At 39.9% G+C, this 25,677-nt stretch overlaps 1 protein-coding gene across 1 annotated transcript in view; it reads right to left on the reverse strand.

Annotated features, from left to right (window-relative positions):
* Positions 1 to 1,258: 1,258 nt before the first annotated feature.
* Positions 1,259 to 25,677, reverse strand: part of LOC117992020 (A disintegrin and metalloproteinase with thrombospondin motifs adt-1-like) — a 46,475-nt gene continuing 22,056 nt past the window's right edge. The window contains exons 2-18 of the mRNA XM_069505427.1: positions 14,309 to 14,381; positions 13,711 to 13,973; positions 12,386 to 13,133; positions 10,772 to 10,877; positions 10,076 to 10,210; positions 9,380 to 9,486; positions 8,824 to 8,966; positions 7,734 to 7,918; positions 7,051 to 7,114; positions 6,514 to 6,628; positions 5,546 to 5,676; positions 4,721 to 4,824; positions 4,221 to 4,386; positions 3,783 to 3,894; positions 2,859 to 3,007; positions 1,924 to 2,110; positions 1,259 to 1,485 (exon numbers count right to left, since the gene is read on the reverse strand). Of these exons, the coding sequence (XP_069361528.1) occupies positions 1,355 to 1,485; positions 1,924 to 2,110; positions 2,859 to 3,007; positions 3,783 to 3,894; positions 4,221 to 4,386; positions 4,721 to 4,824; positions 5,546 to 5,676; positions 6,514 to 6,628; positions 7,051 to 7,114; positions 7,734 to 7,918; positions 8,824 to 8,966; positions 9,380 to 9,486; positions 10,076 to 10,210; positions 10,772 to 10,877; positions 12,386 to 13,133; positions 13,711 to 13,973; positions 14,309 to 14,381 (2,919 nt within the window). The 3' untranslated portion in view covers positions 1,259 to 1,354. The remainder of the gene's footprint in view (positions 1,486 to 1,923; positions 2,111 to 2,858; positions 3,008 to 3,782; positions 3,895 to 4,220; positions 4,387 to 4,720; positions 4,825 to 5,545; positions 5,677 to 6,513; positions 6,629 to 7,050; positions 7,115 to 7,733; positions 7,919 to 8,823; positions 8,967 to 9,379; positions 9,487 to 10,075; positions 10,211 to 10,771; positions 10,878 to 12,385; positions 13,134 to 13,710; positions 13,974 to 14,308; positions 14,382 to 25,677) is intronic.

Raw genomic sequence — 25,677 nt, forward strand, 5'->3', positions numbered from 1 at the left:
CAATTAGGGCGCCTTCAATTTTTCCGAACATCCGACTGTCCATGTGTCTGTCTGTCAGCAGACTATCTCGTGAACCGTAATATCTCGAGAGATGAAATTTTCACAGAATGCCGTTATAACAGCACAAATTGCTAATGGGCGTGGCCGCAATTTTAGTGACGTCAGAAGTTTCGAGCTGATGGTATATTTTTTGGCTGACGTCAAAATGACGTCATTTACATGTTAATGAGACATGGTTCCAGATCAATAGCAATTTGCGGGACTTATACGACGATACGGTATCTTTCGTGTGTCGGAATTGCACTTGATCGATTTTTAAAGTATATCCTACACTCACGTCACTTGATTTCAATGTAAAGAGGTATTATATATTACTAACTTATACCAAACCCCTATTTCACCCTCTTAGGGATTGAATTTTCAAAAATCCTTTCTTAGCGGATGCCTTCGTCTAATAGCTATCTGCATGCCGAATTTCAGCCTGATCCGTCCAGTAGTTTAAGCTGTGCGTTAATAGATCAGTCAGTCAGTCACATTTTCCTTTTATATATTTAGATTTCCTACATCCATGGAGGTAATAATTTCGTTTGCTATCAATGCCAAAATATGTTCCTACTAGTAGTTGATAGCAGTGTCTAAAGGTATTAAAATATTTCCAGCATCTCAGAGCATCTGCCATATCAGTTTCTCTTAGTAGTATATTCCTTGTTCAGTTTATGACTACGACTTACAGTGCGACAAGGCTCTCTTGGCACTTGAATGACATTGACAGGGGGCTCTGTTGGTGAACAAAGGCTTAGACTATTCAAACAAGAACAAAGGGGACACTTGACGGTAACGTTAGTTCCGATTTTCGCCACGCGTCAAGGTAGCCTTGTCGCACTGTATAGCTATTTCTTCTGTTTAAGGCAATGGTCCGACCGCCGGCGAGAAAACGACTAACTATCGGCGGTTTTCTCTCTCAAGAAACGCACAATAAATGTAAATTCCGTGTAAACGAAAGAGATGCATATATCAAAAGTTGCTCTCTGACTGTTCACACTGCCGCCTCGCTTTACTAGTTTTGTCGCTGAGCGACGAGCCTTCAAAAATAAACGCGCTCAGCGATATTCGTTCAGCGATGCTCGCTCACTTGAACACGTGTAACGCGCGCGCAGGTTTGCACAGGACTGAGCGACCGCGGGCGAATGGCGCGAGTAATCGCTCGTCGCACTTATAGCCTGGCGACAAATCTATCGAAACTACACACTCGCTTCTCGCTGATCGCAAACTCGTTTAAGTTTCTAGTTCTTCTCGTTTCTCGTTCATCGTCGGCGCTCAGACCACTGCCTAAAAGTCGTTGTTTATGAAGAATTCAGTCCCAAGTAGGTCGTGGTATTTTCCTCAATAGCGTGTCTTCTGGAGATATGTGTATAGGATTCGTGAAATCCACATCAATGTTCTCTGGGATACTCTGGAAGTATGTGATATGTCCTTTGTTGTTATCTGTAAAAGAAAATCATTTTTCAACATACTTTACTTGGAAACATAAGCTTTTTTTAAAGAATCTTCATCATTAGCATCAACCGATAGACGTCCACTGCTGGACATAGGTCTCTTGTAGGGACTTCCACAAGCCACAGTCTTGCGCCGCCTGAATCCAGCGGCTACCTGCGATTCGTCTGATGTCCATCCACCTAGTGGGGGAGTCTTCCAACACTGCGTCTTCCGGTGCGAGGTCGCCATTCCAGCACCTTGGGACCCCAACGTCTATCGGTTTTCCGAACTATGTGCCCTGCCCATTGCCACTTCAGCTTCGCAACCCGTTGAGCTATGTCGGTTACTCTAGTTCTCCTACGGATCTCCTCATTTTTTATTTAATCACGTACAGAAAAACTTTTTATCCACGCGTACGGCATTAGCTAGTGTTGAAATAAATTTTACCTGTGAAATTGAGTCTCGCAATGATTTCATCCAAATGTTGTCTGTCCAATGACGCCTTCACAGTGAGTCTGTCTCGATACAAACTCCGGCGGTGTCGCGAGGAGCGCCTGTTGTCCTCACTAGTGCGGTTCAGTAGAGGCAGTGTGAACACCATTTCTGATAGAGGAGTTTGATCGGGACCGAATTCCTGAAACCATGAGAATTATTATTTAAGTAACAGTAAAATATTCCCCTTTCCTTTCAACTACTTTAGGTGAAGATTTTGAGACTGTACGTAAATAATTCAACGGCTAAGGTGTAATGTTTTATTGAATGAAAATGCTTGTTGTTGAGGTCTTCGGGGTTTATTTTATATATTAATCACTCGTATTATCTTAGTATTTAATAAACAATAGAGCTTCGGCCTACACTCAGCGTTCACAGATAGTAATCGCATTGACAGATACATTAGAGACACTAGACATAGTTAGTTGTCTCTGCTAAATAAGGTGCTTCCAACTTCGAAGTAATGAGCATAATAGATATATAGCCGTTTTTATTATTGTTGAGTTAGTTTTTCCAAAACTGGTAAGATTACCTCCGCCCCCTTAATTCAACTTGCAATCGTCCAGTGTGGTCTGAGGATCGAACTGAAAGAAAATGACCTCTTACCAAGCATTTCCCGCTAACGCAATAAGAGTTGTTAGCTGTCCCACACGACGTGCACAGTGGAAACCAACCGTTGTGGACCCCGTCAAATCATAAACCATGCTCGACCCATCGTGACAATAATCCTGGGTGGTCTTAGAATCAAAATTTCCAGCTAACGCAATGAGAGTTGTTGACTCTTCTACAAGACGTGTCCAGGGGAAACCGTCCGTCTTGTGTTTTGAAGAGGTAGAATGCGATGATCGAGTGGTGCCCTAGAATTGAACTGAAAGAGAAAGACAACTTACCAAGCATTTCCCACTAACGCAGTAAGAGTTGTTAGCTCTTCCACATGAGGTACCCAGTGGAAACCAGCCGTCATGTCCGTTGACGAGGTAGAACCGATGCGCGACGCGTTCGTCTTGACACGCTATGCGACATGGGCGGTCGGGATCCTCTGAAAAAATATTGAAAAAATTATATTTGTGTTTATTGACTGAGTGGAATATAAAGCGTGTTGCCAACTTGCCAGTGATGGCATATGGATCTGATATATGGTCGCTAACTATGAGACTCATAAGCTCAGAGTAACTCAGCAGGTGATGGGGAGAGCTATGCTATAGATGTTGGGGTCCCAAGGTGCTATAATGGCGACCTCGCACTGGAGAGCGCAGCGTTGTAAGATGTTGGAAAAAGTTGCTGGAAAAAGAGGCGTTAGTAACAAAAAGTCCTGGTTTAGCAACATGCGAAAGTGAACGGGAATCGCTAATGCCCCTGAATTGTTTTGCCTTAAAAGGAGACAGCAGTATACTAAATTGACGACCTTTGCTAGTCGGAGAGACATCCGAAGAAGAAAAAGAAACAAACAATTCACAGGTCTTAATTGACGGAAATGAATATGGGATCTAGAGAGGAATATGCAGTTAAGCCACACCAAGTTACTTCAGGTCGCTGAGTCAGATGTGTTCTGGAGTGGAGACCGCGTACCAGCAAGAGCAACTTGGACGAACATCCAACCTGCCGGACGGAAGATGGCCCTAAGAAGTTAGCTGGAAGAAGTGGTTGGATGAGAAAGATGGAGGATCTTGTGTTGTAGCGCGCACTCACAAAACCTTATGTCCAGAAGTAGATACAAACTGGCTATGATAATAATTATGAAATTTCACCAATGCCTTGTCCCTTAATTTTTCATAATTAATTGTGTAAAATATGCCGAGATTTTTTTTTGTTACCTAATGCGGGCGATATCTGCATGCCCAACCCTGACAGTCTTCTGACCCTCTCCTTGTACTTCGAGCAGACCATCGTCGCGTACTGGTATGGTGACATCAGCTGACTGCAACCCTGAAATGATACAATAATAGAACGGGTAAAGTTTGAAATTAGTCAAGGTCGTTTTACCTCCAGAAAAACAAGCAATTATTCAATTGAATTATTGAGGAGAGTATTTATTGCCTCCTAAAAACCTAACAGTGTTCCCTTCTTCTTTCTTCGCTCTGGGCTGACTTCCGCACTGATCTTTCCGCACTTACACGTTTTCGTCTGTTAAAGCTTTATATATTTTCGCAAACGAATCCCTGAATGAAAAAATACACCACGATACCCCACACCATGAGATAGCTAAAAAATTAACCACTATTAATTATTGTCCACAAAACAAGGTTCCTTACCAGATGCGTCCGTTCTCTATCCGGTTGGCACAGCTGTATAGTTCGTCGTGAGGAAGAACTGACGAGGCGTAGACCAGAACCGCCCAACACGCATCGAAAGTGACATCCGCTGCTGGGGTGCCACTGCGCGCCGACCGCCCGGCGCCATGTGCCTGAGGTTTTTGTTCTGAAATTGAAATTTACGCAAATTTTGAAAATTACCTAGACCAGGGGCCAATCTAGAGGATTGATGGATTATTATTATATTAGATGGGTTTTACGTATTTTGGAAGGCCCTCTATTTAATATTCACTGAGAAATAATATATTTTTGGTGTAGTCGAATAGTCCTTGAGCAAGCGTAGTGTGGGACGCCCCACAGCCCGATGGACCGACGATATAAAGAGGCTGGCGGGAAGTGGCTGGATGAGGTCGAAGGCTAAGGACCGGGTGTGGTGGCGCTCTTTAGGGAAGGCCTATGTCCAACAGTGGACGTCCACACTATTATGTAGGTACACTTACGATGTAGTATGTTGCGTAACAGTCTGTACTTGTAACGCCTCCCATTCACATTCTCCTGCCGTGAGAGAAAACTCCGAGTCTGTATTCGCAGTGCAGCTGAATTTCTGCAAGAAGAAAACAATATTGACAAAGAAACATTATCTAAATATATAAAAGTAAACGGTGACTGACTGACTGATCTATCAACATACAGCTCAAACTACTGGACGGATCAGGCTGAAATTTGGCATGCAGATAGCTATTATGACGTAGGCATCCGCTAAGAAAGGATTTTTGAAAATTCAACTCCTAAGGGGGTGAAATAGGGGTTTGAAACTTGTGTGGTCCACGTAGACGAAGTCGCGACCATAAGCTAGTCTTACTTTAAAATAGAATTTCAGGCACTGCAAATTCTGCCTACTATTTTGCCGAACCACTTCACAAGCCCGTCAGTTGTAGTGATTCTGAGTGCAACTGAATTTCAGAGTATTCGCATATTTTTCTTACCAATGTAATAAGAAAAGGACGTATACAAACCTAATTTAAATTAGAACTTCCATCCTTATGTCGTCAACATTCTATCTACACGCACGAAAGGTTTTGCGTCATCATTCCTCATACGCATGGCTAAGGTTTGGAATACTATTCCACGTATGTGTTTCCTACCAATTACAACCCGGGTATCTTTAAAACAAGAGTGAATAGGCATATTCTAGGTAAACGCGTACCATCTTGGCCACATCATCAATTTTCATGAGGAATGATTGTGGTCAAGCGTTTACCTATAATAATAAAAAAAACTGTCAGACCTTTGAAAATCGACGCCATTAATGGTTAAATACTCACTCTGCAAATACCAGCGATGCAAAACTTAGGGGATAGCGTGGAACAAGAAGTCCCATCGGGTAGGGTCCATCCACGAGACTTGTATCCACCGCCGCGCGTGTCGCACCATACTGCGCAGGCGCTGCTTGCATCTGTGATGTCAAGAACAACCAATGTGACCAATCGTGATCCACAGGCAAAACTGATATCAGAGGGCGCCACAAGAGGTCCGGGCGGCCAATGTATAGCCATATATATAGACAAGGCTCCCTTGGCACTTGAGTGAGAACAAAGGCTTAGAATATTCAAACAAGGACAAAGGGGACACTTGACGGCAACGTTAGTTCCGATTTTCGACACGCGCCAAGATAGCCTTGTCACACTGTACATGACATATTTTTTTAAATTATGGCGTTTGACAGCTCAGTACCTATAGCCGGTTCCACAGATGATACTACCTCTATGGCCAGTTCACTTATGCGCGCCACCTGTCGGGATAAATCAGCAGTGTGGGTCCCCATCTTATTGTACCTACACAAGCTCTAAACTAAACCAAATTATGTCTAAATCTAGTGCTATCTATTTCCATAGAGAGCATCATGAAAGGGGCAAAAATTAGACTTGAACAAATTCTTAATTTTTCCGTCACTTGCCGAACATTACGAAAGGGATAGAAATTAGACTTGAACAAATTCTTAATTTTTTCACGGGCTGAATTTAAATGTTCCGTCACTTGCCGAGCATTATGGAAGGGACAGAAATTAGACTTGAACAAATTCTTAATTTTTTCACAGGCTGAACTTGAAAATTCCGTCATTTGCCGAGTATTATGAAAAGGACAGAAATTAGACTTGAACAATTAATTCTTAATTTATTACGGGCTGAGCTTAAAAATTCCGTCACTTGCCAGCAGGGCGGCATGCAGCAAAGCGGCAAGTCTATAAATTAAAAAAAATTCGGCACTCGGAAAACACACTAAAAATACTTACCATCAACATCCAACCTCTGTAGACCAGTCCCAATAAGATCAGGGTCCACGTCCCGAGCTCTCACACAAATCTGATCAGCGAATTCCCTCACCGTCATTCTTGGTACATTTTTACACTAAAACCAAAACAATCCACTCAGTTATAATTTTACCTCTAATCCTTCCATCGTGCATGTTCCCTGCCACGTATAACTTAAGTACCTTCAAGGCAACAGTAATCAAAAAAGAGATCTTCTAGCCAAGTCTATTAACCTAAATTAAGTTCATTATTTTAAATACTTTAAATTGCAGGGATTGTATTTTGAACGAGCTGATACCCGCGACTTCGTACGCTTGGATTTAGGTTTTTAAAAATCCCGAGGGTAGGTACTCTTTAATTTCCCGGGATAAAAAGTAGCCTATGTCACTCTCCAGGTCTATGTAACTATACCCATGCAAAAAATCACCTTGATCCGTTGCTCCGTCACGGCGTGATTGAAGGACAAACCAACAAACAAACACTCTTTCGCATTTATAATATGGGTACTGAATATCTTACCGTGACATGGCATGATTGATATTTTTTATCGTGTCCTTGGCAGAAATTTTTCCCGTTTTCATGTCTGAAAAAAAGTAAGGAACCATATATATTAGGTAGGATAATAATGATAAATTAGCTTCAAATCGTTTATCGTTTGAAGATACGCTGGCTGAAACGATTTTCTGCAGACTCCTGGCAGAGTGACAGCGAGGAAACTCTCGGTTTGATCCTGAATCGATATCTGTCAAATATTAAGCTAGGGGTGACGTTCAATAGTCCCTGGCGCTAGGACTTTGAGGTCGCGGGTGGCTGGAGTTTGGCTCTAGCCGGCGACCCTGAGAAGTCGGCAGCTTGCTGTGGCACAAGCTGCTGTGCCTACATGCAGGTGCATGAGGCCAGAGAAGTATTTTCTCCAGGATGAGTCGAATGGACGTCGCGTAAGAGAGGCACTGGCGTACGTTCCCGGAGCGTCTCAATACCGCGCTGAGGAGGGCCATCGAGGGGGTTTTAGTGGGTTTTTATGGGGTGGATTTCCCCCTCGAAAAAAAAGGCTAGGGGTGACGTGATTTCAAAGATATCGTTGTTTCATTACTGAACTAGGATACTACATTGGACGCCTGCCATGCCAGTGTAGGTGAAGCCTCGATATTTTGTTACAAATTCCATAACCGTCGTGAGCTGTGCTCCTGGTATAGTCTTACCTCGGTCTAGTACATCTTCTGGTAGCGATAGCCACGCCAGCAGCGGCGGGCGCGTGCTCCTCATCCAGCAAGCACGCGGACGCGCACTCCGACCACCTGGACCAGCGGCCCCAGCTCGCGCTGCCCACAAACACTCCCACACCCCGCGCGCTGCCCTGCTCCACACACTCACCGCCCCTGCAGTACTGTTGACAAACAATAAAAAATACATAACGTATTGGAATTAACGTTGGGGTCCCAAGGTGCTAGAATGGCGACCTCGCACCGGAAGGTGCAGTGTTGGAAGACCCCTCACTAGGTGGACGGACGGCATCAGACGAGTCGTAGGTAGCCGCTGGATTCAGGCCGCGCAAGACCGTGGCGTGTAGGAGTCCTTACAAGAGACCTATGTCCAGCAGTGGACGTCTATCGGTTGATGATGATGAACGTATTGGAATAATACCTTCTTTGACCTAGTATGTTCTTGAAGAAATATCGGGAGTACTACCAGGCCGGGCTTACTTGGTCACTTGAATCGAGATGCGGCTGCCACCCAACTTGGGGCACCGATTAAAAGGTGAATTTTTCAGATGAAAAATAGACGAGGACTGCATGAAGGGGTATGGAATAAAGTCTTCTTCGACGTACCACGTTCGCGGCGTTTTATCAGGAACTTTTAGGAAATATAGGGAATACTTATATTTCCTGAGATTTAAAGACTTAACTAAACTAACTAATTTAACTGACCATATTGGACTCTCAAAATTTGATCACTCTAAAGTTTGAATTGTCATTGGTAGCGAAGTCAGATTTTCGAAGGAATATTGAATTAGGGCAGAATTATGTTATTGGAAAAATCCAGCCTACTGATTCGCTAACTCAGTCTCTAAGACTGAATAAGCCGAGCTTATTAGACATATTTATTTTTAATCCGTTGAAGGTTTGCTACAAAAAAATAATTTATTACCACTCAATGAAGCAGCAATGTAGAAGCAACTAATGTCAAATGAGCTCGGTGGCTATCATTCAGCGTTAGACGCTGAGTTGGTGATTCATCCCGCTGTTCTAATCATTGCTTAGTATTAGCTGATATCTTTATAAAATTTCTTACCATATCTTCACCACATCTGGTCCCTTCGAGCGCAGGGTGCGACGTCCAGGTATACCTTTCTCTTTGGCAATGTAAATCTCTGCAAATATCTTCTAAATTCTGCGCCCCAGAATGTCGACTGCCACGGCCGTATTTGAGCATACCTAAAACGATTAAAGAGTAAAGGCTATTTTCATTGGAATTCATAGTTAAAATAGGGGCTTTTTTAGAGGACATAGTTAGTCATATTCAATCTTTATGCAATGCATTAAGGTTGTGTATGACACAATATGTCTGAATCGTCATCCAAAGAAGCCCCTATCTTGACTATGAATTCCGGTGTAAGAGGTCGGCCGCCTCCTCTTCGAGGGTTGGTGCCAATTTTGCTCGTGATATTGAATTAAACATTTTGTTTTGCCAACTACTTCGTATTCTCTTGCTTTATTCTAGAAATATATTTGATTGCTTTTACTAACGTTTCTGTTAGAAATTTCAATAGGGTTTTTTAACCCTATTGAAATTTCTAACAGAAACGTTAGTAAAAGCTTAAAAGTTAGCAGTGTAAGTTTTTACTTACACTGTTGGTCTGCGTCAAATCTTTCACCCGGTAGGATCCCTTCTGCACTATGATCTAATTGACCTGCCGAATTACCGTGGTCCAGAAGACATCTAGATTGTGATGTGCTGAAAGTCAACCAACATAAATATTTGAGACATGCATCGTTAGTTTATTTTTTTCCTCTTCATCATCACAGATTGTATAAATATTTACAGTGATTTGATAGATCTGACTAACAAAAATTGGAAGTCCTACTCGTCCCTTGCAATGCTTTGTAGATTGCTTTTATGGATGGTTAGTGATGTTTCATTGTCAAAGAAACCCACTATTTTGATATGTTATACAAACGATTTTTTTTGTTTTAGCAAATGAACAGTGAATACCATCCATATCTAGTAAAATTTATTTTGCTGCGCAAGAAAATCGCAAACGGCTGCAAATATCACAGTGCTGGCAGAGCCGAGAAATTTGCCATTGAATGCGCAAAGGCACACTTTTCAATAGGAACTGAAAGGGTCAGCAATATTTAGCGCTTTGTGACATCAGCACCATTGGACTGGGTGAGTAGCGCTGACTTCTGTTAACATCATCAGCCAATGCAGCTGAATCTGCTACACGCATTTCATATACCCAGAGTATTAAAAAATACGTTGCGTAATCTTACGGGTCTTCTTATGGCAAGTGCCTGGATATAGTACTTATCTTTATACTTACTCAAGGAACTTCTGTAGGTAGTTTCTACTGCATTGGGACCAGGTTATCTTGCCGCTTCCAAGAGTAGGGCTCATGATATACGCAGTGGGGTCGCAGCCATTATCTGCTAGAGGACCGTCGTGGCGCATTCCTAAACTGAAAAGAATACAATTAAGTAATTAAGTTAACTTTTTCTGCAAGTCCTGATGGTTTTAGAAGAGAAAAATTATAGTTTTCAGTGTCTTACTTCTGGGCAGCCGTACCCTCTAATATAGAAAGTGGAAAAAATCCTTTTACACACGTAAAGTGCGTATATCCGAGATAGTATCCGAAGGCTTCGTCACCAATCTTTGTGTTTTTCTTTATCCTAAGAGACTTGAAAATCCTTAGGGGTAACTTTCAAAAGGCTGAAACATTTCTAGTGGAGAATGAATTTTCAACACTCGGACAGGGAAATAAATATGCCTTTTTGAATATACCTAGTATAGTCTCTAGTCACCTACTGAGATCTATAGAGAGCACTTGGACTTTGCTCAGACTTAAGATTGAGTTAAAACGAGACAGATTTATGTGAGAGGTATAGCTCTGTCTTATGTCTAAGCTTAGTCAGAGTGCGCTCTATAGAAGTCACCCTAGAGATTGCAAGGCTAAGACTACTCCAATGATCTCAGCCTCTACAAAGTCTGCCCAAGACAAAAATTACAGCTTTTGACTTACTTGTGTCCAATTTCATGTGCAACGACATAAACGCTTTCAAAATGTCTCCCTTCGTTTACAGTGCAACTGCTGGTCACAGTGCACATCCCGGCTACAGGGGCTAAACCTACAAAAAAAAACATGATCCATATTACTGGCTGCTAGAGATACATGAAATACCGATTGGATTTTCGGCGATGATACGGACTGATTTGCACAATATCACAGGCTCAGTATAATAATGCAGCATCGCAAAATTATCTTGGTTTGTAGGCATGGCGAGTCAAGTGACAAACTTGCGCTGTAGCGTACAGCGCCAAATCATAGTATAAAGAGAGATTCAAAGTAGTCCGACGCCCTTGATCTGGTGCACAGACCACCACCTGTTAGACGCCTAATAACCGGACATCCCCGATCGCTAAGCTTAGGCAGCTGCTTAGCATAAAAGTCGGCCAACGCCCGTTTGGTACCCTCATTCCTCACATTGTGTTGATTACGTAACTTTTGAGTTCACCAATCACAACAAAGCATTCTCCCCTACCCCCCGTCAATATTTAACGATTTTGTTTCCATGCAAAACCTTGTATATGCGTACTCTTGGGATTGAATTCTTTGTGATCTGGTGGTAAATGACGACCTCGACGACTCTTCAACAGGGCTTACGTACACGTAGGCCATTTTGTAAACGGTAAAATTGCGGAAGTTGGAGTATTTTGGCCATATTATGAAAAATAGCAAGTACGACCTCCTCCAGTTCATAATTCAGGGGAAAATAGCCGGCAGAAGACCACCTGGCCGAAGAAGAACATCATGGCTCGAGAATTTTCGCCAATGGTACGGGAAGAGTACCCGTTCTTTTCCACGCAGCAGTGTCCAGGGTGCAGATAGCCCTAATGGTTGCCAACCTCCGATAGGAGACGGCACTGTCAGAAGAAGATGTAATATCATATTATCCGTAATAATTTGTGACCAAAGTGTGTTAAAAAAGTCAAGCTACTGCGCAGGTTTGTCACGTTACACGTTGTTTGTTGCAAGGCCCCAAAAAGATTTTCAATAATTGTACAAAAAGTGTTAAGAACTGAAAGCAATTTTGACCATTACGTGGCCGTTTGGGGGAGAGCTATAAGTTTTTACAGATAAATTATTAAGTTACGAAAACCGATTACTAATACAATTTCATGATCATATTTATTGTTGGCAATTTAATTAATTTGATCCAAGAACTAATCCACTTTTGCAATTTGGTGGTTATGGAGTAATGATCATTATTTTTAACTCATCTAAAGATTGGACGCAATGCGAATGAGAGCGTGTCAAAGAATGGTACGAAATCAATGTAAGGCAGTTGCACAAAACTTATTCGCCCAAACATCTAAGACCTATTTTTTAAGAGTTCTTTTCACTGTTTTTTTAAAAGAATATTAGCCAAGTTAATTACTGACTAATATTCCCTTTTCCCCTCCAATTAAGCGTAAAGCTTGTGCTAGGAGTTGGTACGACAGTAGGGCAACGGGTGGGATTTGAACCGGCAACCTTTCAGAATTCAGCCCGCTCCTTTAACCGTTGAGCTATTGAGGAAAGCTACTATTGCGAAGGTGATAGGCAGTTGGTCTAGTGATTGGTTGGTGTACTTACCTACAACTTGACTGCTCACTTTTCCATTTTTATTGACGACATACAAATCCAATCCAGTTAATATCAGCGCGTGGTCCCAATGCAATGGATCATTATCCCCTGGTGGATTCTCCAATCGTTGCCACGTACAAAAGTTACTCAAAAACCTATCAATATCATGAGGTCTCTTCAAATTCGAAGGGTCTTCGTGAAGGATTTCTAATCTCTTCAAAATAAAATTTACTGGCCTTCCCAAACTTGGGTCGTGGTATATAAGTTGTACTGCATTTATCATCGCTAGTACAAATCTAACTAACTCCCTTTCTGTATCCGTTGGAAAGTTAACTATCATGTGCTTGTATAAATCTCTGTCTACGAACACAGCTGTTTCGACAAAAATCGCTGGTAACACAGCTCTTTTCTGTCTATTTTCTCCTAGCACTAGTTTTCCCACAAAATCTTGTATAGTTTTATTCCTATGAGCTAAATTTAATTTAAATTGGTCTAAGCTATTCCCATTTGTAATTGTATCAGCTATAATTTCTCGTTTTCTTCTATGCTTAGTCCATGTTTTAGTTTCTTCGGGATTTTCAAAGAATGTAATGTTATGTTTCTCGATACAAATGTCTACATCTTCGTCATTTGTATACTTAGGGAGGTCAAAAATAGATTTTTTGACTATGATGTGTGGTTTTGAATGTTCGTTGTGGAATCTTTCTGGCAGTGGATGTATGTAATAGTAACTATCGTTTGACTTGACGACTCCTCTCTGAAACATTATAACTTTTTGGATTACGTGACCAATGAAGCGATGAAGCATAATGTTGCAAATTACAACAAATGATACCAGACATTGTTACGGCATGTTCACGAAAGAATTCTTGGTTAGTGATACTACAGATATTTTGGTTCGCCGATTTCAGTTGTGATTACGTTATAAGTCTTTAGACTTGATGAAAGTTCTTTATTATTCCCTATAAATAAGTAGGAACTAGATAAGAAAGATGAAGACTGTTAGTTCCTATAAATCTATAAATCTAAGACAGTCCTGTCATTTGTGTTTTGTGGTGCAATAAAGAATATACACACATACATAGAGTAGGTATACGTTATTCTTATTATACTAAAGTCTAGTCTAGAATCCCGTGGGAACTCTTTGATTTTTTCGGGACAAAAAGTAGGCTACGTTCTTTCCTGAGGTGAAAGCTATCTCGGATTTGATAAATGCTAAAACTACAAAATGGGGCAAATGGTTATTGGTATTGGATTATGTATAGGCAGTATAACAATTAACAATAACGCTAAGTTTTTGCTAGCGTTCCGGTTACAACCTGTATAAAACTTACCACATCTTCACAAACATACAAGGCAGCATCTTCACTTCTAAAATAACATAAATCTATCTCCTCATCAGTACGCTGGTCCAGCCCAGCTTCTGTACCGTTCGACCATCTCTTCAGCAACAAGAACTGTGGATCCAGGAGACTGTTTCTAGGACTCCGTTTTATATTTAAGTGTTTCTTCAAATGAGCTACATCATCGTTATCGTGAAATAATGATCTTTTGCGACGTTTCGGTCGTTTCATGTGTGCTATTTCAAATTCTGCACCTGAAAAATATTGATTAAGTAATATAAGTTCCTCAAATTGCTAATGCGTTATGCATGACCATATATATTTTTTTGTGTGATGATGTAACTACAAGTTCACGGTTTTCAGATGTTTCCCCTAATGTCTGCTATAAGACCTACCTACCTGCCAAATTTCATGATTCTAGGTCAACGGGAAGTACCCTATAGGTTTCTTGAAAGACAGGCAGACAGACACCAAAGTGATCCTTTAATGGTTCTGTTTTTCCTTTTGAGGTACTGAACCCTAAAAAGTACGAAAAAGTAAAAGTTCGCTTATAAAATTTTTCGCAAAATATGTAGTAGGCAGTACTTACCTTCATGGTTAGCACCAAGTAGGAACACCTTTTCCGTCTCTGAGAGATGCTCGAGCAGCTGATTCTTGTGTTCCTGTAACAATTAATTGTATAATTTAAATAAAAATATTATTTGTATGCTAATGGTTCATAATAATTGTGATGTTTGGTTTTATCTGTGCATCTAGAATTAGCCGATTATGCACGTTCATACATCAGGAAGCATCAAAGCTGAATGCTGACATTGAAGTATCAAAATAAAAACAATCTTTGCTCAGAAATTCATAAATTATCTCGGTCCTAAACTATACAATGCAATATGCAGAAAGATATTGCTAAAAGATTTTACAAGTAATAAACTGAAAACGCAATTAATAAAATATCTCAATGCTCTAAATTATAACGAAACTGAGGATCTTCTGATTAAAATAATATGATTGAAACAAACTAGCTAATATAAACAACAAATAATACACATACATACACATGCACCCACACAAACACACACATACACACCTTAACACACGCACACACACACTCGCATACATGCACACCACAATCACTTGTAATAGACACCGGTATAACATGTCCGACCTTAGCGCACCAAATTGTAATAACATTTATTCAACTTTTTAGAAATGGAGAAGGCAACCCACTGTAATACAGTGTTTACTAGTACAGGGGTTGCCCATTCATTCATGTGAATTAAGTACTGATTCCTTTTAAATCTTGTGCCCTGAATAGAGGTGAAATGGTCTAGCTAAATGTAATGTAAAGAATATTAAATTAAATTTAAATTTAAGTGTAAAATAATAGTCAAGAGTCAAGACTCAAGTGCAAGTTGCTATGAGCAACTAATTCCATCGTAACATCCGCATTAATACGTTATCATGAACTAAAAGGTATGCAGGCGTAATGTTTACAGTTACAGTAGACTCAAAACAGGCTGATTAATTGATTGATTGATTGATGGATTAGTCCTAATATGAGGGGAAAAGTCCTCATCATCATGATCAACCCATCGCCGGCTCACTACAGAGCACGGGTCTCCTCTCAGAACGAGAAGGGTTTTGGCCATAGTCTACCGTGCTGGCCATGTGCGGATTGGTAGACTTCACACACATTTGAGAACATTATGGAGAACTCTTAGGCATGTAGGTTTCCTCACGATGTTTTCCTTCACCGTTAAAGCAAGTGATATTTAATTAATTAAAACGCACATAACTCCGAAAAGTTAGAGGTGCGTGCCCGGGATCGAACCCCCGACCTCCGATTAGAAGGCGGACGTCCTAACCACTAGGCTACCACAGCTGCTTGCAGGGGAAAAGTAAGTTGTATCTAAACTAACATGGAAATAAAACGTCAGGCATTAACCTCGTCGGCCGATTCGACTTGCAGGCAATAACTATTGTTCTACCTGGGTCTACCTGTTATTATCGCCCGCCGAGAAAATGACCTCGACACTTTTTGACAATGGATATTTTTCACACGGATTCCCGTGCCTAATCGAATTTCATGTTTGGTCCATGTTAAAACTTCATAGCGAGTTTTTTTGACAGCGATCTCGTCTGATGGTAAGAGACTTTCAAGTCTTTTTGAATTGCAGTAATCCAGAATATGTAATGCAATGTAGGCAGGTATAGTACAGGTCGAGATGGCAATTGGGGTATGAGGCGGGGGGAGGCCCCGCACATCCGCACGTCACCCGCGCTATCTCGCACCGGGTTAGCGCAAGCGCTGTGAGGGTGTGCGGTTGTCGCGTACTATACTTTCCTGCTTATCTACTCGTAGAAGACAAGAACCGGTCATTATTTATGTTCACACGAGACGGACACGTCTTGCCAGGCAGACATACCTACAATACACGGCAGAAAGTAATGTACATCGACCTTTAGAAGGACATAGCGGATTTGTAGAGCATTATCTCTGTCGTTGCGACAAAACGTCGTATAGGTATGAGTGACAGAGACAATGCTCTACAAAGCCAAAATTTCATTCTAAAGGCCGATGTACCTACATTATTTTCGGCTGAGTACTGTAAGTCCGAAGAAAATTAGGAATTATTTCCTCCTCCAAAAAAAATCTCAGACCTCTACACGTGTATGTGCAGCAACTCAGCAACGTGTGAGTAAAACGCTGTTAACCTATGCTTTACACCACCAACCAGTGTTACAGACATCAAAACTGCTTACGATTATCTCGTCTTGTTCCGTATTTGTTTTACCAAGTTATCTTATCTTATCTTAAACATGGGAACTTCCTTTTTCCGCCTTCAAAAAAGTTCTCCAATTAACCATAATGTGGCTTTTGATAAATTGCAAAAATATGTATTTCGTTTAGTAGCATTACGCAAAATGCGATCATTAATCGCAAATGAGCCAAGATGCCAGCTTCTGTAAAACAATGAAAGTGTTTGGATACGCGCGGTCTAGTTTTACGTAACATAAACGAATCGTTTGGTGGATTTACTCTTCTTGTCGGGTTGTTACTAAATTACGTTCGCTTGATCAATGATATACGGTTGCGAGATGAGACTGTTATGAGATAGGTTGAACTTATTTTGAAAAATTATTGGAAAAGGTATCGTCGTACCTAGTTGTCAACTGATAGACAGTCATTATATTATAATGAATCAAAAACTATTATGCATAAAAATAAATAAAAATCTGTTTTAGAATGTACAGGTAAAGCCCTTTCATAATATGATACCCCACTTGGTCTTATTTTGAAAATTGAAAATGTTAATTATTTGTTCATGAACACATTAATTTTTTGTCCTCCTACTTGCAAATTTCATGATTCTAGGTCAACGGGAAATCACCTATAGGTTTTCTTGACAGACACGACAGACGGACAGACAACGAAGTGATCCTATAAAGGTTCCTTTTTTCTTTTTGAAGTACGGAACCCTAAATCATGGATTTCATGGGTTATCAAAACACCATCTATAGCAAACCTATCGATATTCAAATCGTGATAGTTACCATCTGTTCCGAGCGTGACGGATCATGAATAGGTGTCACAATATTCCTTCACTACAATTGTCAAGGTAAGCCATTGCATCTGACATTACCAGCGCTATTGTGCACGGAATTTGTCAATATATCTATAGTACGCGACAGGTCGAGATGGCAACCGGGGTATGAGGCGGGGGGACGCCCAGCACAAACGCACGTCGCCCGAGCTAAATATATAATTATATATATAAAATATATAATTATATATATAAATTCGTCGGCGCGAAGGCGTTAATAGTTAATCGTAGTCAATCAAAAGTTAAATATTACCTTGTTAACCAAGTACTAAAATAGCCTCAGTGTTTGTAAAGTTGATTAATCATAGTGAACAATTGAAAGTGATGACGAATTGTTATTGTAAGCGAGTGATTACGCATGTTTTGGTATAAATACAGGCGGACGACGTTTCAGGTTTCATTATTGCTTGAGACGTCGTGCTGCTCGAACCTCTCGAGATTTGCAATAAAAGTAAAGTTCAAACGAGTATTGTAGTTACATTCATAATGGATGAATATACTGAACACAGTGACGTCAGCAATGCTGACGTCACGCTTTTTAAAAATGGCTCTGAAACTCTTCAGCCGTCATATATATAAATAAAATATATAATCTAATACCTACTATTGTTCTTGTCTATAGGTATAGGACTATAGGTATGTGATAGATAGCCTTCTTCTAGAACTAGATATTCGGCGAATCCGAATTCGATCCCATACACACCTCTAACTTGTAGGACTTGAGCGTTTTAAGCAAATAAAATATCACTCATTTTAACGGTGAAGGAAACCATCGTGAGAAAACCTGTATGCGTATTCTTCATAATGTTCTCAAAGGTGTGTGAAGTCTGCCAATCCGCACTTGGCCAGCTGGTTGACTATGGTCAAACCATGGAGCCTCAATAGCTCAACCGGTAAAGGAGTGGACTGAAAACCGAAAGGTCGACGGTTCAAACCCCGCCCGTTGCACTATTGTCGTACCTACTCCTAGCACAAGCCTGACGCTTCGTTGGAGAGGAAAGGGGAATATTAGTCATTTAACATGGCTAATATTCTTTTTAAAAAAGAAAAAAAAAATGGTTGGGGGGAAAGGTTTAGCCATAGACTGTAGCTATCTTCTCCGTCGTAACACTCTTGGCAGAGAGGTCGTGGTCATCACGAAGTGACGTTTTTGGGGGCAGATGTTATATGCCTCACGAGCATTCGCCACTTCTCCCTGCTGGCCGATAGTCTGGTACATTCGTGCACGGGACCGCCCCCAGCGGACTTAATTTGGTCGGTCCATCGCGTAGGTGACCTTCCTCGCCCTCTGGTACCCTCCACCTTGAATATACCTTTCCCGTAATAGGCCAGCGATGGTTAGAGCTGATGACAATACTGATAACACCATACCAGCAAAGCCGTGGTTAGGACGATTTACATACCGTTACGATACCACGTAGAAGATATATTATTATGCAAGAAGTGGCACTTTATTTACATACTAATCGTCTGTCATAACTCCATAAATAATAACATAAATAATAACATAATGTCTGCATCGGAAAAATAATAATATGTAACTGATAATAATTATACTAGTATCTATAATAGTACATAAATCTGCATAATATCATAACCCACAAGCACGCACTCACGCATACTCTCTCTCCCACACACAAACACACACCCACACACACACAGACACACATACACTCACACATACACACACACATACATATGTTGTGAATCACCTACTAGGTATTTTTACTAGTTAATTGACTTTTATATTTTCATATTATTATATTATTGTAAAGCTTGTTTAAATTATCAAACGTACTGTTATAAATAATTTATATTTCATATCTATTTAAGTAATCTGTAAAAAATTGTAATCCTATTTGGCCTTATTTTCAGTCTGTTATTATGTAAAATTATATTGTATATATCGCTGTCGATTGCAAAAAACAATAAAAAAAAAAAAATAAAAAATAACTTAACAATTAACGGTAAAAAAATCATCAAACAACAATAATTAAGTGGTTTCCTTCCTAATAACTCATGAAAATAAAGCGAATTTTGCATGCATAATATCTGAAAAATTACACATCCCAACGCCTTTGTGTTAAATTGTAATTAAATTGCAATTAAAGGCAACAAAGGAGTGATATAAGATGTGGGAGATAAGACGACAATATGTGAGATTAACGTCTGATTGTAATTTGCTTGTATGATAAACTTTATGATTTTAAGCTTATTTCTTGGTTTAACGACATATTTTAATGTACTATATACGTACTGGTACATACCACGATTAATTTTTGTTTTTATTTGTCGATATTTCAACCCAATTGCAAGAACAACAAAGAAAGAGGGTAGTTCGCTACTGCCCATGACAGCTCGAACTTCGTCTCTCGCAGCACCGCAGTCCCGTCGTGACCGCGACCCGTGCAATTGGGTTGAAATATCGACAAATAAAATAAAAACCGGCCAAGTGCGAGTCAGGCTCGCGCAATGAGGGTTCCGTACTACAGTCGTATTTTTTCGACATTTTGCAGGATGATTCAAAAACTATGACAGGTAGGTACCTACATAAAAATAAATAAAAATCTGTTTTAGAATGCACAGGTGAAGACCTTTCATATGATACCCCACTTGATATAGTTATCTTACTTCGAAAATTGAAAATACTAATTGTTTTTGAATTTTTTTTTGTGATGCAAATTCACGGTTTTTAGATTTTTTTAGGTCAACGGGAAGTACCCTGTAGGTTTCTCGACAGACAGACGGACAGACAGACAGACAACAAAGTGATCCTATAAGGGTTCCGTTTTTCCTTTTGAGGTACGGAACCTTAAAAAATAAATACCCGTTATATACATTGAGATAAACTTTATGGTTGCTACCTCTCTTTGACAGGTACATAATAATCTAAAGTTCGTAGTTTTTATATTATTATCTTCTTTTATACGTAAAACTAGACTACCCGCAACTTCAACCGCATGGATTTAGGTTTTTTAAAAATCCCGTGGGAATCCCTTTAATTTTCCGGGATAAGAAGTAGCCTATGTCCTTCCCCGGGACACCGGGATGTACCTACTGAATTCCGTCAAAAAAGGTAGAGAGAGCCAGACCTTCCTTGCGCAGTTTGCGCAAAAAATGCGTATTTTGGGGAAATTTCGCGATTATTTTATATCGAGTCATATTGTGGCAATTGTGTTTTGGCTCTCGTAATTCACTAAAGAATATCTTTAACTTTTATTATATTAAAAAATAAATAAACATATTTGTAGTTTTTGAGGTCAAAACTTGATTCTTTGAACATCCGAAATGTGTCTCAACGCCGCTTTTGGGACGCATATCGCCTTAAATATTTTTTTATAATTTTCATCTTACTAAATAAGATCTTAGAACATAGATTATACAGTTATACTATTATACAGTTTTTCTACATAACATGCTAGCATGCCGCATAACGCAGTCTAATGATTGTCATTAAGATGATCTTTTGCCATGAAATTACAAGAATATAATATTTTTTGCCATGCGTGCAAACACACAGGGTCGAAATAATGAAAATGGCTTGAATGGGTGCGAGATGTAATTGCACTATTATCTTGATGTTAGTGCATTTACTGATAAAATGTTCATAATAATATTACAATCCAAAATGCGAAAGTGTGTCTGTCTGTCTGCTAGCTCTTCACGGCTTTTAAGTCATTAAGTATCACTTGCTTTAACGGCGAAGGAAAATATTGGAACAAGGTAACCTGCATTCCCAGCAATAATGTGCTCAAAGGTGTGTGTAGTCTGCCAATCCGCACTGGGCCAGCGTGACAAACCTAAACCCTTCTCATTCTGAGGAGAGCCGTGCTCATTATTGGACCAGCGATAGGTTAATCATGATGAATCTGAATTGTGCCTAAATATATCAGCGCATCTTCACGATCACTATTAACTTGAAGAAATATGACCTCATATTTCAAGGTCACTCTTTGTTTTGGAATATGGCATTGTAATGAACTTACGTTTTTTTAGTATCGCCTAATTCTATAGCGATTTCCTTACTGCATATAGGTAATTTAAAAGTAGTTGATGCCCCTCGACTTCCGTCTATACTCTATATACCTATCCTTGAATTGAACCCTTTGAAATCCTTTGAGAGAATGAAAATTGGGATAAGAACTTACAAATTTTCTAATTCCAGTCCGCTCCATAAATCATTGACCTATTGAGATGTTTAGAGTTATAATAAGCTTTCTGCATGAATCTATACCTATATAACTTTTACTAAGCTAAGTTTTATTTTGCGGAATGACCTGGGAACCCACCGCATTGTTAGCTAAACATATAAAACGAAAAGGTGACTGACTGACAGATCTATCAACGCACAGCTCAAACTACTGGACAGATCGGGCTGAAATTTGGCATGTACTTAGCTACTGTGACGTAGCCATCTGCTAAGAAAGGATTTTTGAAAATTCAACCCCTAAGGGGGTACAATTGGGGTTTGAGATTTGTGTAGTCCACGCGAGCGAAGTCGCGGGCATAAGCTAGTTTTTTTATATTTTTTTCTGAATAGTACCTATTAGAAATCACGTCATGGATTCCTGCCAGACACGCACTTTAATAAATTAAAGTTTAAGTTTAATAAATCGTTCCCTCCAGTGTTGGGGACAGTACGTAGAGAAACTTTCAGCTTTTATAAAATAAAGAAGGTCTGGCCCTCGCGGGCTCTCTCTCTCTCTCTCTATTACAAAATCTAAAAAGCAAATGTTTGTCATTTAAAAATAAATTAGTTTACCTAGTGTGGAAACTGGTGCAGTTTCAACAATTCACTCAAGTGTAACAGAAATACAAATGGGTACTTTATCACGCAAGCTGGTGTGTCAACGTTTTGTATTTGTACTGAACCGAGAAAGCTTAGAAGTTTCTAAAATCACATTGCTATAAGAAAATGGTCTTTTTGACGAAAAACTATGTTTCCGTATAACGTACCGCCAAATTACATAATGTAGATTTAGTCCGTACAAAATGACACCTCACGCGCCATTTTACCTTTATATGGGTGAACTGGTTCAAAGTACGGTTCACCTTTAAAATAAAGACTAAAATCGTACTTTTAACATGAAATTTGACACAAAAAGTTAAAATGACGCGTTGGGAGTTAGATTTTACGCGTAGGTAATAGATTCTTCGGCCGATAGATAGATATTTATAATGAAAAAAAAAACCGGCCAAGTGCGAGTCAGGCTCGCGCAATGAGGGTTCCGTACTACAGTCTTATTTTTGTGACATTTTGCACGATAATTCAAAAACTATGATGCATAAAAATAAATAAAAATCTGTTTTTGAATGTACAGGTGAAGACCTTTCATATGATACCCCACTTGATATAGTCACTCACTTCGAAAGTTGAAAATACTAATTATTAGTTCATGACCACAATTTAATTTTTTTTGTGTGATCTAACCCTAAATTCACGGTTTTCAGATTTTTCCCCAAATGTCAGCTATAAGATCTACCTACCTGCCAAATTTCATGATTCTAGGTCAACGGGAAGTACCCTGTAGGTTTCTTGACAGACGGACAGACAGACAGACAGACAGACAGACAACAAAGTGATCCTATAAGGGTTCCGTTTTTCCTTTTGAGGTACGGAACCCTAAAAAGATAAGAAGAGGTAAGTACTTTATATTGGTATCCGTATCTGTGATTAATTAAAAATACGCTATATTGAATAGATATACTTAACTGGATTCGAGGCACAACAGTGTATAAAGTGTATCTAATAAAGAAAGCAAAAAAGTAAAGTGACACAATTACATATATACTTAGGTACACAAACTTCATAATAACACCTAAGAATGAATACAAAAAGAAATTAGATCACACATAATTTCAAACACATTACACGGTAAGACATGAGAAAATAAATAGTTGTCTATTCATCCTGCATTATCTAATTCCCATGTAGAGTTCCTACATTAACCGACTACGGCAAAGCCAAAAGGAAGGGTTATGATTTTAGCAGTCTATGTATGTTTGTATTTATTAAACCTGGCAGCTACCTTGGTCAAAGAATTAGTTTGGCCATCCAGGGGTAATGCTGCCAGCATCTTGGGTACAATGCCTCGCTGCGGTTGTCTCGATGAGTTTTTAGATTTATATAACGTTTTTTAAAAAAAAGTAAAACTTTTAATTTAGATTTAAGTTTTTTTTTTTTTTAAAGAATATTAGCCATGTTAAATGACTAATTATCCCCTTTCCCCTCCAACTAAGCGTAAAGCTTGTGCTAGGAGTAGGTACGACAATAGTGCAACGGGCGGGGTTTGAACCGTCGACCTTTCTGTTTTCAGTCCACTCCTTTACCTGTTGAGCTATTGAGGCTCTATTGTCTATCCCTTTTTGAATCTAAAAGCATAAATAAATAATATAATTTTATTAAATCAAATCAAAATATGTTCCCCATTCAATTAAACTTTTACAAGTAGGTACTTTTGAATCATCATCCATGGTTCAGAATGTCTTAGATCCTACCGAGAAGAACCAGCTGGTTGCCTGCAATATGCACCACCACCACGCAGCACCACACAAATCCCAAAACACACTTGACGCAATCATCGATTCGGACGATCAATTTGGGATTTGTGTGGTGCTGCGTGGTGGCTGCTTTTCCCTGCATGTTTAGCAGTGGGAGGGCGGGTGGTGCATGCCGCATGCTGCATCTTGCACCATACAGATTCAAACTGTTTCAGCGGATTATGACAAATTAAGCTTTTGGTTCATTGTATATCATGGATTTCCGCAGAGTAACGCCTGCTTCTATACAACATTAGTCGGACTAGTGCGTAAAATAGTTCTTCAACTTCGGAACGTATTTTAACGGATTCGGAACGGATACAGTGCGTAACCGATCTAAATCTGTTATCTGGATGTTACATAAGGAACCTAATAATTAGCTTTTTGTTTGTCTAATTACTGTCGCACTGAGTGACTCGCTCGTATGTAAACTGTCGTAACAGTTACGCCCTAATTGTTTACACGGTACTATCTTTCTGTACTGTCTGCAGTCTGTGACTAACTGCCGTACTCAGAGTCGCTTAATCGTTACTTAAGTTTAGCTAAAACGAGACAGAGCTATATCTCTCACATAAATCTGTCTCGTTTTAACTCAATATTAAGTAACGATTAGCGACTCTGAGTACGACAGTTAGTGCTTTAGGGTGTTGCACAAAGAGCCTTAGCGCAAGTCATCATCAGCAACCGATACCCGTCCACAGATGGACATAGGTCTCTTGTAGGGACTTCCATACACCACGATCTTGCGCCGCCTGAATCCAGCGGCTCCCTGCGACTCGCTGTATGTAACTGTTGTAACAGTTACGTCCTAAATGTTTACTCGGCACTATCTTTCTGTACTGTCTGCACCTCTGTGGCTTAATGCTTTAGGATGTTGCACAAAAAGCATCAGCGCAAGTTATCATCAGCAACCAGCAACGTCCACAGCTGGACATAGCTGTCTTATAAGGACTTCAAAATCAAATGACAACAGTCTTATTCAAAATCTGATTTTTTTCCGGGCAAGTAGTCTGATGAATTATTTGTAATACAGAATACTAGCTCAATCTAAAGCTGAAAACCGTAATAAATATTTGAAAGAAATCAACGCGCGCAAAGCTACTCCATACCAAAAATGCGTTCTAATAACTTCTATGATCCTATTTGTATGTCGGTTTTGCAATGCCATAGGTACGTACCAATTCAATGCCCCCTTTGTATAATAAATGGTCACAAAAACTAAAACATACTGTGACCAATGCATTGAATACGGTTAGTATATGGAGAGAAAATGAACCGGCTTTGGCAGGAAAGCCTGTGCCTTTGACAATCGTGTCAACTAAAGGTTTGTAGATTAATTGATTCAGTAGATACTGACGTCGATTCTGTTGTCATTCTCTAAACTAAATTTAGAGTAGGTATCTGCATCTTTTTCTTTTTAATATTTCTAAAAAAATACAGAACATGAATTTTACATTTAAGGACTCTAAATTTTAGTGCGCTCTACAAATTTAAATAATAGGCTCGCGATTGGCAGCTAAAGTCACGGGATTTGACAGCTCAAGCTGATACTCGCGGCTTCACCCACGTGGATTTTTAAATGGCAGCTGACGCGGCTTTAATACCAATTTTGCCTACATGAACAGATAAGTTGGTGGCACTGTCCGCTAATAGATCTGTCAGTCTGTAAGAGACAGGGAAGCTTTTAAATTTGTTATAGATAACTTATAAGTATGTACGCGACAGGTCGAGATGGCAATCGGGGTATGAGGCGGGGGGATGCCCCGCACACTCGCACGTCACCCGCGCTATCCCGCACCGGGTTAGCGCGGGGGCT

The sequence above is a fragment of the Maniola hyperantus genome, chromosome 20, assembly GCF_902806685.2.
Source record: "Maniola hyperantus chromosome 20, iAphHyp1.2, whole genome shotgun sequence".
In the NCBI taxonomy this organism is placed as follows: Eukaryota; Metazoa; Arthropoda; class Insecta; order Lepidoptera; family Nymphalidae; genus Maniola; species Maniola hyperantus.